Below are 14,648 nucleotides of genomic sequence, written 5' to 3'. Positions count from 1 at the left end.
GGACGGGTTTCTGTTTGTGTTACTTGAAACTTGTTTGGTACTGCCCTTTATTTGGTGGGAAAGAAAAACGGTCCCACATTTTCTTCTACTTTGAAACTTTTCTCTAAACGACTTCACTTGAAGTGCCTGTAAAAATCTTTATTTTCTCTTGTGTTCCTATAAAAGCTATTGAGCCCTGTGTTTTGCAAATTCTGTATGTTGAGACCAAAAGATGACTCAAACTACAGTTAACATAGAATAAAATGTTGCTATGCTGGAGGCTGCAGATTGAGGGACGCATCCCTGGAGTGGCGATTCACAAAGTGCATCAGATCACCAATGAGATCATTTTGAGAGTCTAACTTAATGATTTTTAGTGTCTGACTGTGACCCTTACCTCAACCATAGCTGTCACAAAAACTCAAGGGTCACAGAGATGCAGTCCCAGCATTGCATCCAGAAATGCCAGTGATTTCTTTTGGCCCATTTAAGATGGACTGAGGCAAAGCGGAAAACTTTTCAATGCTCTTACAAATCATGACTTGACATTCTTTAAAGAAATCATGGACGCTGTGTCCTCCGCTCTAAAGAGGAGAGGTATCACCCAGCTTGATATCAGCTCACAGTTCAAAGCCAGCATCCCTGATGGTATGGGGATCATAAGAGTCCATGAAATGGGTAGATTACACATCTGTGAAGGCTCCATTAATGCTGAACAATATATACAGGTTTAGGAGCAACATATGCTGCCATCCAGACGACGACATCTTCAGGAAGACCTTACATATTTCAGCAAGACAACACCAAACCACATTCTGCACATATTACAACAGCATGGCTCTGTAGTAGAGGTGTCCAGGTGTCCTGACTCATCACCCGTTGAAACATTTGGAGCCTCATGATACAAAAATAAGACAAATGAGACTCTGAACTGTTGAGCAGCAGAAATCCTCTTTAAAACAAGAACGGGACATTTTCTTTCCATCTCCAGAAACTGGTTTCCTGGGTTCACCAATGTTTACAGAGAGTTGTCCTACCTAAAGTCTCTTAAAGTAGTATGGGAGGTAGATCCTTCAGTTATCAGGTACCTCTCCTTTGGAATCCTCTACCAGCCAGGGTCCAGGAGGCAGACTATGGCTTCAAACTTTTAAGAGTAGGCTTCAAATTTTCTGCTGCTATAGGCTTAGACTGCCACACTGGGATCCTGTCTTTCCCTCTCTCTCCTCTGTCTGCATGTCTCTTACTTTAACTCTCCCTGTCCCATTAAAGTTACTAACCATAGACCTTTCTGGAGTCCCTGAGCTCCCTTGTCTCGTAGGTTCGTCTGGATTTCTGCTGCTGTTGGCGTTCCAGACTCCAGCTGCTTCAACCACTATCATCTCTCTCTCTCTTCATCTCCCTCTATCCCTCTCTCCAACATGGTCTCAGCAGATGTGTGTCTAACATGAGTCTGGTCCTGCTGGAGGTTTTTGCCTGTTAAAGGAAGTTTGTCCTTGCCACTGTAACTTGCTAAATGCTGCAAAGTGCTCTGCTCATGGTGGATTAAGATGAGATCAGACTGAGTCCTGTCTGTAAGATGGGACTGGATCTTATCCTGTCTTGATGTTGGGTCTTTGTTAAGAATAGAACACAGAGTACGGTCTAGACCTGCTCTGTTTGGAAAGAGTCTGAGGAGAACATTTGTTGGGATTTGGTGCTTTATAAATAAAGATTGATTGATTAAAAGAATTGATGATTGGGGGGGGGGGATTTTAATCCATCAAAACCTGTTTTTATCTGCATTTTACACAGCATCCCGACTCTAATGGAATAATATGGGATGTAAATCAATAAATGCAGCCCATGAGGTAAGACCTCTGAACGGGCAAGCATCCCTAGGAACCGAAAACCCTGCTCCTGTCCTCAGTATGCTGAACTTCCTTCACAAAACAGGCCACACATTAGATCAGATGAAGAGTCAGACCCAAACACACGTCTCAAGAGATTGAAACATAACTCTGTTCTCTTTATTGAGCGGCCTGTTAAACACATTCATTCTTTTCATTTTAACATTTCCATCCTTTCACAGTAAAATAGTTTAATAACATTCAAATATAGCTGTCAAAATAAAAGTACAATGAGTTATTTACATAAATGTAGTCACTTTATACACGTTGCAAAATATCACAGCATTCTGCCATTTTCAGTGTAATTACATAACTATCTATTTCATACACAGTCAGCTGTTTTTGGTATCGTCATAAATTATGGTTAGCAGTTACAGATTCAAACAGTTCTTAAGACATCTTTTCACATCATCTGGACCCCTTGAAACAAAACTAAAGATCACGTAGACACTTCAAGCAAGAAAACAAAATAAAAGGTATGCTTTAAAAATCTAGTTTCAGTCTATGAGTGACACTGGAGGTACGCCTGCTGTGGGTGCATCACAAAACAGAAATCACACTAACGTTAAGCATCTTTCATTGGCTATAATTCAACCACTGCTGGTCATCCAGTTTGATATTTCATAGGAAGAAGTTTAAAAACTTCCCTGCCAGCTCATGTAATTGGAGGTTTCAGTTCCCTCACGGCGATCACACACACTGGACACACACAGGAGTAAAACAACATGCTCTGAGATGTAGGAGATCATCTGTACACAGGAGTAGAGTAAGAGATAAATCTCTGCCTGGATAGGATGAACACACTTAAGACTTTAAAAAACCTCTGTATGATTAAGAGGATGGTCACTATTTAAACATGTCTGGAGAAATGAATTGTAACATCGGACCCTTTAACGTAAACACAAACTGTGGCGTCTTCATGCATTTAAAACCATAGAAAACACCCAAAACTCTGTCCAGTCATGTCTTCATGAAACGATCCCTTTCATACCGTGCACCTTGAGTTCTCTAAGTGCATAAAAGTCTAACACTTGATCACTTTCTGAACTCTATTCTATCGTTTTTTAACTTTAGAGAAATAAAAAGACATCAAGAGAAACATCGGGGAGAGGATGAAAACTAAAAAACTAGGTTGTAAAAAAAATCATCTGAAGCTCTCCTTTAGTTGATTTTGAGCTTTGATTAGAAACACATTTAAGGTAAACACAAACGTGTACGCACAAACGTAAACAATAAAACCCTTTTTAAGCAGGAAACAACTCAACAAATCAAATCACGCTCACGTCTACCTTCAGTCTCTGTGGCTTCTCCTGCAGACTGATCATGAGCAACACAAGACGCTCACATGGAGAGGGGATCAACAAACAAAGTGCAGTAGTGTTCATTCTCCTTACAGTCAGTATTAGGATAAAGTAGAATCACTGAAAAGTTATCCAACATGCTGTTACATGCAAACACAGTGACTGACAACAGGACCTCTAGCCAACAGCAGTTTCTGCTTTTAGATGACTCCTCTGACAAACCCACTCTGCCCAGTGGGCAGGTTCATCTGAAAATAGATCTACTGTCTGAACTCCAAACAATCATCCAGGGGAGCATCAGCCCTGAATGCGTCCTCACCAACAGTGCATACATTAATATCATTCATTAATAGTTGTCAGATGGATGTTGCCACCAGTCTTTAAAAAAGAACACATGCACCGTCTGATGAACGAGGCTGCGTGTTATTTTGAGGAAAAACAAAAAAAGCTACAAGGTAAGATTTAATATTTAATCTAAGGGGAACATATTGCAGGTTTTTCTCTGTAAGCAGTATTATATTCATCACTTGAAATGGCTCCCTCCAACATCAACCAAACACAGTAATCCCTTCAAAATCCAGTGCTAGCTAACGTAGCAAAGCTTCACTGTTTGCAAACACACCTTTATGAAGTCCCAGTCGAGTCTGGTTTAGCTCCATGCAGGTTCAGACTCGGTTAGAAACCACTCATAGGCACAGAAAAAAGGGAGTCCTCGTGTTGAACACAGTGTGTGTTTCATAACATGCATCTGCACAGCCTGCAGGGCGCTGCAGGTCACTGCAGGCTGTGCTGGTTCTCTGGAGCACAGCGGGGGATGCAGGATGAACCATCAGGAGGGTCTGTGTCTGCAGTACCTTTAACAGAAAACATGACGCATTATTCTGAGCACTTTGACAAAATAACACTCCTGGTATGAGTTGAAATGAGATATGAGAGGTTTTCATTTTAAGTTTTTATAATCACATGAAGAGACAAAATCAACTATGATGCATAGTGCTGGGCGATAATTCGATAACGCTAATTATTGCGATATAATTTTTCTCAGTATAAATATGATGAAATGTTTGATAAAAAATCGATATATATAAACCTTAGTTACACCCCCCAACCACTGGAAAGAGGGGCGCTAAAGGCTGACTTATACTTCTGCATCAAATCGACGGTGTAGCCTACGCCAGGGTTCCATGTAGCTCCCATACCTATGCAGAGGCCTACACACATAGCTGACGTGCACCTCCTCCAAAATGTAACTATCTGAAGAATTGACGCGGACCGCAAGCCCTGTGATTGGTCCGCTCGGCGGCTTCTTATTTCCTGCATTTACAGCACTTCCGGGATCCCAAACATCGGCTGCAGATCGGCCGTGTATTTCATCTCCTTCTCTCTATCCTTCATGTAATCATGTCTGTATGATAAACAGCAACATGTATCAGCTGTAGATTAACATAACACGCTCTGAATCTCTGTGGAAAAGTAAACAGAGATTGTAGCGGGGCCGGAAGCAGGTGACCAGACTATCAGAGAGACCGCACTCCCCTCAAGTGTTTTGGCGAAGAATTGCTACACAACACGGACACAGCGACGCACAAGTATGTGGTGCTAATGTCCGCGTCAGTCACTGCTGCGTAGGGGCAACGCAGAAGTATAAACCAGCCTTAAGGAGTCTTAAATGCTAGTTGCCAACCAATCTTAGAGAAGAAGAAGAAGATGGCATTGAACAGCCAATCATGTCGCAGTGTGAGAGGTGGGTGGGGCTTAAAGATGTTGGGAGTGGAATGTAAACACAGCTGAGACTAGCGGCAGTGACACTGAAGAAAACTCAAAAGCTACCAACACAAAGCAGAGTCGTTAGTCTGACACTGTGCCGACTCGGAGTTAATTATTAACTTCATTAAATATACTTTCAGGATGTAGGTAAAGGAAGAACACAGAGACAACTTCTGCTGTGAACACGTTTAATGTCCACCACGACCGTAGGAGAACTGAACACTGAATAAACTTGATGCATTCACTGCACTGTGGGAAACAACATCACTCTGCCTGTAACTCATAGTAACCTTAAAGGGGAGAGCACAACTCAAAACAATACTCTACTAAACTCATACACAGTTTACAGTGTAATATATATTTGTTGTAAATTTAAATCAAATTATGGAAATAACCTCAACCTGAGAAAAATAAGAATCTAAAAATTAAAATTCACAAAAATCTCATCTTACATTAAAGACCTGCTTCCTGTCAGCACCGTCTGAAATGATGGATTCAAGAAGTTCATCAGAAAACTAAATCCAGATACAAACTAACAAACTGTCTTCAACTTTTATTCTGGAGCAAAAATCTGACTTTACATTTAAATGATATAATGATTTGATATTTATCGTGATAATTATCGATATCAACTTATACGAAATGTTTTATTGTGATATCGCCCAGCACTAATGATGCATTCATATAATAATCTAAGCTTTATTAGAATAACATGTACTCCGAAATCTATAAAGTGCGAAAATGTGCAAAAAGTGTACAGGCAGCATTTCAAACTAAACCTCCAGGAAGAAACACTGAAAGGTTTCCTCCTCTCAGTCCAGTCCCGGCTCTGTGGAGCACAGCAGTCTGCAGAATGAAACATTCATCAGATATTAGAAGATCTGCCTGTGGAGGAATCATTCTGTCTCTGGGAGTTTTGGAGGATGACGGTTGAGAGTGTCACGTTTTATAACATGTAGTGTCATTAGACCCGTCACTCGTAGCTGTGAGGAAACATCACCTTGGGCACCAGACGAGCCATTCAGGGACACACTCCTCCCTCAGTGTACAGCATCAGTCTCAGTCTACTTCACTGCATCCATCCCTCATCCTCTCACAGCTCTCCTCAGAACCGCTCAGAGGGATCAGTGCTTCACATCTGAGTCAGAGCTATGATCAGGTCTAACACACAGTGAGCTCACTGAGGCACGTGTGCAGTCTTTATAAAGACAGCGGCGGATACGTCTGAACCGAATTCATTCATTAACTTACATAGAAGTTAAAGGAAGTCTGGATCCATATCAGTGTTTTTTCAAAACTATAAACAGATCTAATGTCCCACTAATGTTATGAAATCAGCTTGTTGCTGAGCATGAAGCAGGGCACAGAACAGAACAACTGTCCCTGATAGTTGGCAATGTCATGTCAAGCTCCTTAGGTGCTGGCTCCAGCAAAACCAGCATTAGACCCTGTTCAGCTTCAAAGGCACAGTGTTTCTGAGGCCATCCAGCAGAGTTCAGCTGACACTGTAACTGAGCGTCTTCTAACAGTGCTCATATGTTCCTCCTTTGTGTTTATAAGTGAATCAATAAACTATCCCAACTTACTCTAAACGTGTCTGTCAGACAATGAAGCTTCCCTTACCTGAATCAGGTGGGTTTACTGGGAGAAAGGTGAGCTCCTCCTGTGTGCAAGGACTCCACGTAGGCCAAGGCACTCTGCATGGAGGTCAGACAGTAGCCTTCCTCTCCTATCAAGTAGCTGTAAAAGAGAAGCAGTTGAACATCAGTTAGTAAGAAATGTAAAGCAACCACAACCACACAGTCACCCTCCACAGTAGTTCATAACCTCGGCATCATCGTCGACCCCACTCTCTCCTTCAAACCACGCATCAGAAACATCACTGAAGCATCACTGAAGCATCCTTCTTCCACCTCAGATCCTCTCTCCTCCTCTGCTACCAAACAGCATCCTTCCCTCCACTGACCTCCCAAAACTACATGTCCAGAACTCACCTCACCCACTCCCGCTCCAGAGCCCACATCACACCCATCCTTCAGCACCTCCACTGGCTCCCCATACAGCATCGAATCCACTTCAAGATCCTGTTCAAAGTCCTCAATAACCTCGCCCCCTCATACCTGACCCACCTCCTCAAACGCCACTCCCCATCTCATCGCCTCAGATCATCAGATGCTAACCTCCTGTCCCCTATCACCAAGATCAAGCACCACACCTTGGGGGACAGAGCCTTTGCCATCACTGCCCTAACTCTCTGGAACTCTCTCCTTCCAAACAAACATCCTCAACTCTGACTCTCTACGCTCGTTTACAAACAACCTCAAGACCTACCTGTTCCAAAAAATCCAAGCTCTACTCCCTCCCCACCTCTGTCTTTGTTCTGTTTTATTTATTTATTTATTTTTCTGTAAAGCAACTTTGAGTACTATGAAAAGCGCTACACAAATCCTATTTATTATTATTATTATTATTATTATTATTATTATTATTATTAAAGGAAAGTGTAAGAGGTCAAATAAGGTGATGACAGGAGCTATTCTTTGGGACAGAGCTGAAGTGACCACACCAGCATTTTCCAGTGGTGACTTACAGCTCAGCATATTAAAGAAAAAAAACACAGACCTTCTTCTCATCTTTCACAACCATAATAACACTTTCATGCGTCAAACACTTCGGGAAAGAGGGGAGTGGTAGAAGGATGGAGGGTTTATTTGTGATGGGAACAAATAATGAGGAAGGAGGTTTGTTCAGGCGACTGGAGAACAAATCAACTCTGGCTGACCTTAAACTAACGAGAGGCGGACACGAGACCGACAGCAGCCAGGACGCTGCGCTGCACGGACGGACGGACTCACAGACGGAGCGATGGTGAAAGGAGATAAGATGATTATCCTTTGATGTGGCAGATTACCTGAAGTCATCCAAGAAGGGGATATTATTTATGAAATATTTAATAATGCTTCTGGGTACATTTCTTTAATAAAAGTAAACTTAACCTGGGAAAACACCAACCAATCCCTGCCATCAGGAGCCAAATGATGAAACCAATCAAATCCCGTCCTGCCGTTCTGCCCGCCTCCTTTTTAACTTTCACTATGAGAATGTTTTGGTGTTTTCTTACCGTTGAGTGAGACATGAGTTGACGTACTGTAAAACACAAACGATGTGCTGAGGACCGGTTTTGAATCAGTCACCATCATATGGTCATGAATCAGCGGCGCTCGTGCATGTGAGCAGGGGCGTCGTTTTGGAGGAGCTCCGAGGGGAAGGGGGGAGGGGTTAGACGGAGTCCTGAGGAAATGCTACATTCAAATTCATGCTAGTTTTCCGTGACTACCAACCCTAGCTGTAATATAAAATGTTTGTCCTGAAAGAGGTTTAGGAGCATGTGAACCGATCCTCTAATAAGAGTAAAAAACAACAACACACTTCTAATGTTTGTGCATTGTAATACAAGTTCCCAAACTAACTACTGTTAGTCATTGTCAACATTTTCTTTTAAAGACACAAGCTCTGGTTTTGAAACAGTCAGCCTCTGTTTACAGTGATGTGATGAAATGTTGGGGGAAAAAATGTAACTGAAAGGAAAACAGAAATGAGGAGAACAAAAACAACACTTCAGTTTCAAAGTGTGAGAATAAAAGATCAGAGGAAAGTGAAATCTGTTATCTAAACAAGCGTCAGTGTTGTTTGTAATCATGTAGAAAAAGTAAATAAACAACTCGTTCCATTTGACCTTCTTCATTTACAGCTACAGGCTTTACATCCTGATTGGTTTGTGTTAAAGTTATATACTGAGACATTAAATACACTGACCAACAGCTGACTCAACAGATCATTTAAAGCCTCTTGGCTCCCTCAGTCAGCCTTTGGTTTCATCCCCCAACCCCTCCTCACTTGAACCCTACCATCCCACTGAACTGCATAAACATCAAGTGGGACTTTTTAAGTGAAGAAAAACCAAATCCCAAACATCCTGAAATTCCTCAGCCACTGCCAATCTAACCAGCCGGCTATTAAAACCCACCGTCTTTATTGCCTCCAGTCGACCTCTCGGGTGTGGTCGGGGCTCACACGCTATGACACCAGGGATCTCAACCAAATACAACCAGCCCTCCAAACCTGAGCTGATGCACTGCTTCTCTTAGTGTACGATGGTGTCTAACTTCAGAGTGAGGTAGGGTATATGACACTGATATAATGTAATATATAAAGCTGTAACTTATCACCCCATGACACTGTTCATGCAGCATGAGCAGCATGTGAGCACTAGGTTCTGGGGATGCCCACTAAATTGGAAAATCATAGTGTCAGTGTGTAAAAGAGAGTCCTTTGTGCTTTGTTGGTCAGAGAGCGTTGTAGGAGCAGCAGCACGATGGGTAGTAAAGTTACAAACCAAGTCTTAAACTGACCACAAACTGACTCACTGTGAAGAGGAGAGTGACAGAGACAGAGGAGGCTCTGACACTGGACAGTCTGTCCTCTGCTCCAGTGACGACTAATCTACAGCTACACTTAACACTCACTTTACTTCACTTCAGACTTTATTGTTATTATCGTACAATGAAACTCTGTGTGATACTTCTCAGCTTAAAACCAGATAAACACAGACCTGGACAAACAAACTAAATCAACAGACCAGCTCTCCGTGGTGTGCTGGAATTTTATTTCCAAATATGAGCGAGAAGCAAACCTTCAGCAAACTTAACTTATCATAAAATAATGAATGCCTTAAAGTAAAAATAAAAACAATAAATAAAGTAATTGATTTTTAAAAAGGGACTCTTATTAAATTGTCTATCAGGTAGAGATAAACAACCTGTGGTCTCATTCAGTGAACACAGTCCTGTTTTAAGGTTAACGCAGGTTTCAATGTGACTTAACGGTCTAAAGGTGTCGCACAGAGAGCCTCCTGCTGGGGGTCTCCTCTGTGCACCAGGTCTCCACAGGCTCCTCTTTGGGAGGAACAATACACAACCGCCACCACTACAGCCATGAGGGTACTTTCCACAGGACATTACTCCATCATTGGATACAAAACCAACAGACTGGAAGGTCAAGGCAGTTCATTTTGCAGATTGATTTTCCAGACTGTCAAAGCTGGCTCTCCAGTGTGTCTGTAGACCAGCAGCATCAAAGTGTTCTGAGCAGGAGTGTGACTCAGCTGTACAGATTTAGACACTAAGAGATGAAGACGGATACAAGAATGTAGAAAAAGATATATACATATACTTCCGTGCATGCGCCAACCGTGCATGCAGCCTGTTAGAGTCGCTCCTCTTCGTTCATTCGTCTTTCTGATTGTTCTTCTCTTTCTTCATCATACTTTGTCAGATTTTTCTCTGGCAGTTTGTTGAAGTTGTGACCTCTTTTGGCCTTCCGTTGGTGAGAGTTGTGGACAGTTTTTCAAGATGAAATCACCAACTTTAACTTTTACTCGCATTACTGTTGCCCGGCAACCCCGCTTTGTTTTTGTTTTTAGCTGGTTGAACTGAAGCCGGCCGGCTCATCGGCTCGGGCTGCTGGATGTTCCTGCAGAACTCTGGAGATTTAGGACACATAGAGGAAAAGGAGGCATAGAGCTACGAGGAGGAGAGCTGGTATAAGAAGACAGAGGTTTATGGAGAGGAGATAGAAGCCGTGTCTCTTCTCTCTCATCATGGGCAACGTGAGATCTCTGGCTGATAAGATGGACGAGCTAACAGGACTAGCCAGGAGTTAGACAGAGTTTCAGGAATGTAGCATGTTGTGCTTCACGGAAACGTGGCTGCATCAGGATATTCACGACCACAACGTCTCCATTGACGGCTTCCAGACTGTCCGGGCAGACCGGGATATCACCGAGAGCGCTGTGGGCCTCAGACCATATTATCTACACTGGGAGATCTCACATGTCATACTGGTAGCTGTTTACATCCCCCCTCTGCCAACCCGACTACGGCGTCCAACGTTCTCAAAGCTGCCATAGCCAGACTCCAGACAGACCACCAGAGTACCCTCTTCCTGATCTCTGGGGACTTCAACAATGTATTTATTTTCTACATAGCTTATTCTGTCTTCTGTACATACTTTTATTTTCATTATTTTCATTGTATTTGTATTTATATCTGATTAATTACTTTCTTCTATTAATATTATTTGATATTCTTACTTATTGAGTATAAGAGCAACTGTAACGACTGAATTTCCCCCGGGGTAAATAAAGTATTTTTGATTCTGATTGAGAGATAAACGGTCAGATCCAGAATGAGGAGTAAAAACACTGACAGGTTCAATCTGCCAATATACAATGTCCTTTATTTAAATAGGTGAATCCTTACTGACATTAAAATGTCTCCAAGTTACACTGGAAAGAAAAAGAGGCTGTAAGCTCTGAAGTCCCTCAAAGTATGTGCAGAGATGAGTAATATAAAAGTTGACTGGAGTTTCTATCAGGTTAACTGAAGGCATGCAAGCTCTCAGAGGCTGACCATTCCCCAAACTTCTGTGACTGTGCAGAAGGACAATTCTTCAAAACTAAACTAAACTCAGACATATTTCTGAGTGTTTGGTGCAAACAAAGCAGATGGTTATTGAGCATCTTTTTCCATCATGGTGACTCACCCTTCGTGAATGAACTCCTCCAAAGCAGCACATTCAGCCACCAGCTGAGGACACTGGCAGCGTATCGCCACAAAGGACAGGATTGGCAGCAGGTCGTCTGCTCCGCTGTGAGGCGAGAGGAGGGAGAGAAGGTGGATTAAGTAAAGAGGAAAACATGAATAAATAAATAGAGAAGAAGGAAACATAGAGTGACATGTTCAGAGAGTGATGTGCACTCCTGGGAGCTGAATGAAAAGTAAATCAAATGTAGCTCTTAATGGGATAAGTGTTCAGGGAGGGAAATGATAAAGCTTTTTTTCCCTCTCCCTGAGATCTTTAGGGAGGGCAAATTGCAGCCTGGGAGATGATGACAGTCTGATAGCATTCTCCCTGTGTGCAGACAGTGACCATTTGTTTATCAGGACTCACACGCAGGGCTAGCTGCTGGCTTGCTAGTTTGCGTGAGAAGGTAGGTTGCTGGCCCTCGACTGACCCGACTACATGCAACTGGATATCCTGCTCTTGCAGGTTCTGGAGGGTTTGGACAGGCTCATGTAACCGCTGAGAGCTGGACCTCACAAGCACAATCACAAGCCTGAATTATAATCTCCTGAGTTCACTACTGTAAACACACACACATTGATCCTCACACACGAAAAACTGGTGTCTCTGCATTCCAAGGATACAATGCACTCTTCCCACAAGCTGAACGCTGATTTCAGAGTGTGCTCCGTTATTGGTCGTGTGATGCTTTCAGCGTACAAGTCATAAAAACAGTAATGGACAGGGGGGAAACAATTCTAACAGGATACTGGCGATGAGAGGTGACCAATTTAGAAACACAATAGCGGCGGGAAAAGAAAGGCGAGTGGACAAAAGCACACGAGAGAACAAATGAGCACCCAAGTGGTCAAGGACAAAGACCTGACGAAAATGGAAATGCTGTCCAGTGATTAAAAGAGGGCGAGTACAATAAAGTGTGTTTGATTGTGTGAGATTATAAATTAGAAGCTATGTGAGGTAAGCGGGACAAAACAATGAGGAGAGTTGAACATGCAGCTCAAATAGAAAGAACTTCAGAAAGCCGACGAGCCGTCTGTGTGAAGAAAATTATAATCATTTAGAAACATGAGATCAAGAGATATCCAATGTTTCAAATCTGATATGTGACAGAGTTTACAGACAAAAACTCACTGCTTACTGATGAAGGGACCATCACGTACATTTTTATAGCTGGAATGATTTTATGTTCGTCTCACACAGATGAGACTGAGCAAGAGGCTCTCAGAGGCTGGTCTCTTAAACAAAACCATTTATACAAAAACATAACATTAGTTTAAATTGTGCTCAGCATGACAATCTGTAGGATGATAGCATTCCAAAATTAGCCTGACTTTGTTCTCAGGGATGTAAGTTCTGTAATAAAGCATTTTTAAAGTGGTTCAGTTAGGAAAACAAGCTGATACCTTTATGTTTCTGTGATCAGTCTGTGAAGGTTCTCAGTCATCCAGGTCATGGTAATCCAAAGCTTGGACTGGTAGTCCAGTTGCTTTACGGATCAAGCTTTGGATTTCTGTGATGAGCTCATACAGCTCAGGGCTTCATGTATCTCTGTATCAATCTACACTACCAGTCAGAGTTTGGACACACCTTCTCATTCAATGGTTTTTATTTATTTTAATTATTTCCAACATTGTAGATTAATACTGAAGACATCAAAACTATGAAATAATCTGGTTTTGCCATAATCTGGATTACAACAGTAGTCAAATAGGGCTATCCATTGTGTACTAACCCTACCTCTGAACAACACAACTGATGGTCTCAAACACATTAAGAAGGCAAGTCATTCTACAAATGAACTCTTGACAAGGCTCATGTTAATTAGAAACCATTCCAGGAGACCACTTCATGAAGCAGACTGAGAGAATACCAAGAATGTGCAAAGCTGTCATGAAGGAAAAAGGGGGCTACTTTACAGAATCTAAAATATAAAACATATTCTGCTTTGTTTAACACTTTTTTGTTCATTCAATAATTCCATATATGTTCTTCCATAGTTTTGATGTCTTCAGTATTAATCTACAGTGTTTACAATCATTAAAATAAATACAAACCCTTGAATGAGAAGGTTTTCCAAACTTTTGACTGGTAGTGTGTGTTACTCTACAGAGCATCATTTATGTCTCTATTTGTATCTCATGTGGACTAAAAATTCTAATCTCTTTGGGTTTTTATTAATCCAGTTTTAAATCCTATTTGAGTCCAACTTTTGAACCCATGGCGTTGATTTAACATTTATAAAGCCTCTGGGAGTTTAACAATAAAGGACTCCCTTCTTCATGTGCTCTTCTTGTTTGAAAGGTGTGGATGAAGTTGGAGTTAAAATACCAGATCTAAGACTGGAAGTGTTTGGATGCAGATGTTTAGAGGGATCAATAAAAGTCTTAACCTCCTCAGCTGATAAGTTGAGGATTACATTACTCTTGCTGCTTTTACTGTTTGTCCTGCAAACAGAAACCAGAAAGCTCCAGACATCCAAAACCAGGAGAGTATTAATCTAAGCCTTAATGGGAAACACTGAGTGTGAGTCACAGACACACGCGAGAGAGGAAGCCTGATGATAGATTGGACTTCTAATTAACCAGATTTGAAAAGTAGTCACATATGGGCCGGTAAGGAGCCTCAGTCAGGATGGAAAAATGTCAACACTGGCAGACTGCAGGCAAGAAAACACAAAGTCCACATAATAAACTCTCACCAGGGTTTAAGAAGAATCGCCACTGGCCATGGTGACATCGTACAAATCAAACTAATCTATGATGAGCGAGGAGTGCCGAGGTTCCTCTGAAATGCTGGATCGGATTTATACAATCTTACTGCAAACAATAACAGAGATGTACAGAGATGTCAGATATGATCGAATTCTTGGTCTCTATGATGTAAACAAGTAAAAACACTGATGCTCTGAGGTGCTGCCATGTTTCAGTCCTGTTTCCAGGTAACAGGGTCCACACAGCATGATTCACTTTTCATTTCTTGGAACTATGTTTTGTTCGCCCGTTGCTTACTTTAACATACTGAGAGTAAACAACACATCTTTCATCACTACTCTTTTTGGAGGGGGGGGATC

At 41.9% G+C, this 14,648-nt stretch overlaps 1 protein-coding gene across 1 annotated transcript in view; it reads right to left on the bottom strand.

Annotated features, from left to right (window-relative positions):
• Nucleotides 1-1,953: 1,953 nt before the first annotated feature.
• Nucleotides 1,954-14,648, bottom strand: part of vps9d1 (VPS9 domain containing 1) — a 42,594-nt gene continuing 29,899 nt past the window's right edge. The window contains exons 15-17 of the mRNA XM_034685871.1: nt 11,537-11,641; nt 6,557-6,673; nt 1,954-4,020 (exon numbers count right to left, since the gene is read on the bottom strand). Of these exons, the coding sequence (XP_034541762.1) occupies nt 6,562-6,673; nt 11,537-11,641 (217 nt within the window). The 3' untranslated portion in view covers nt 1,954-4,020; nt 6,557-6,561. The remainder of the gene's footprint in view (nt 4,021-6,556; nt 6,674-11,536; nt 11,642-14,648) is intronic.

Source organism: Notolabrus celidotus, chromosome 6 (genome assembly GCF_009762535.1).
Source record: "Notolabrus celidotus isolate fNotCel1 chromosome 6, fNotCel1.pri, whole genome shotgun sequence".
Taxonomy (NCBI): domain Eukaryota; kingdom Metazoa; phylum Chordata; class Actinopteri; order Labriformes; family Labridae; genus Notolabrus; species Notolabrus celidotus.
Note: the sequence above shows the minus strand (reverse complement) of the source record. Positions and strands in the feature narration are given on the sequence as shown.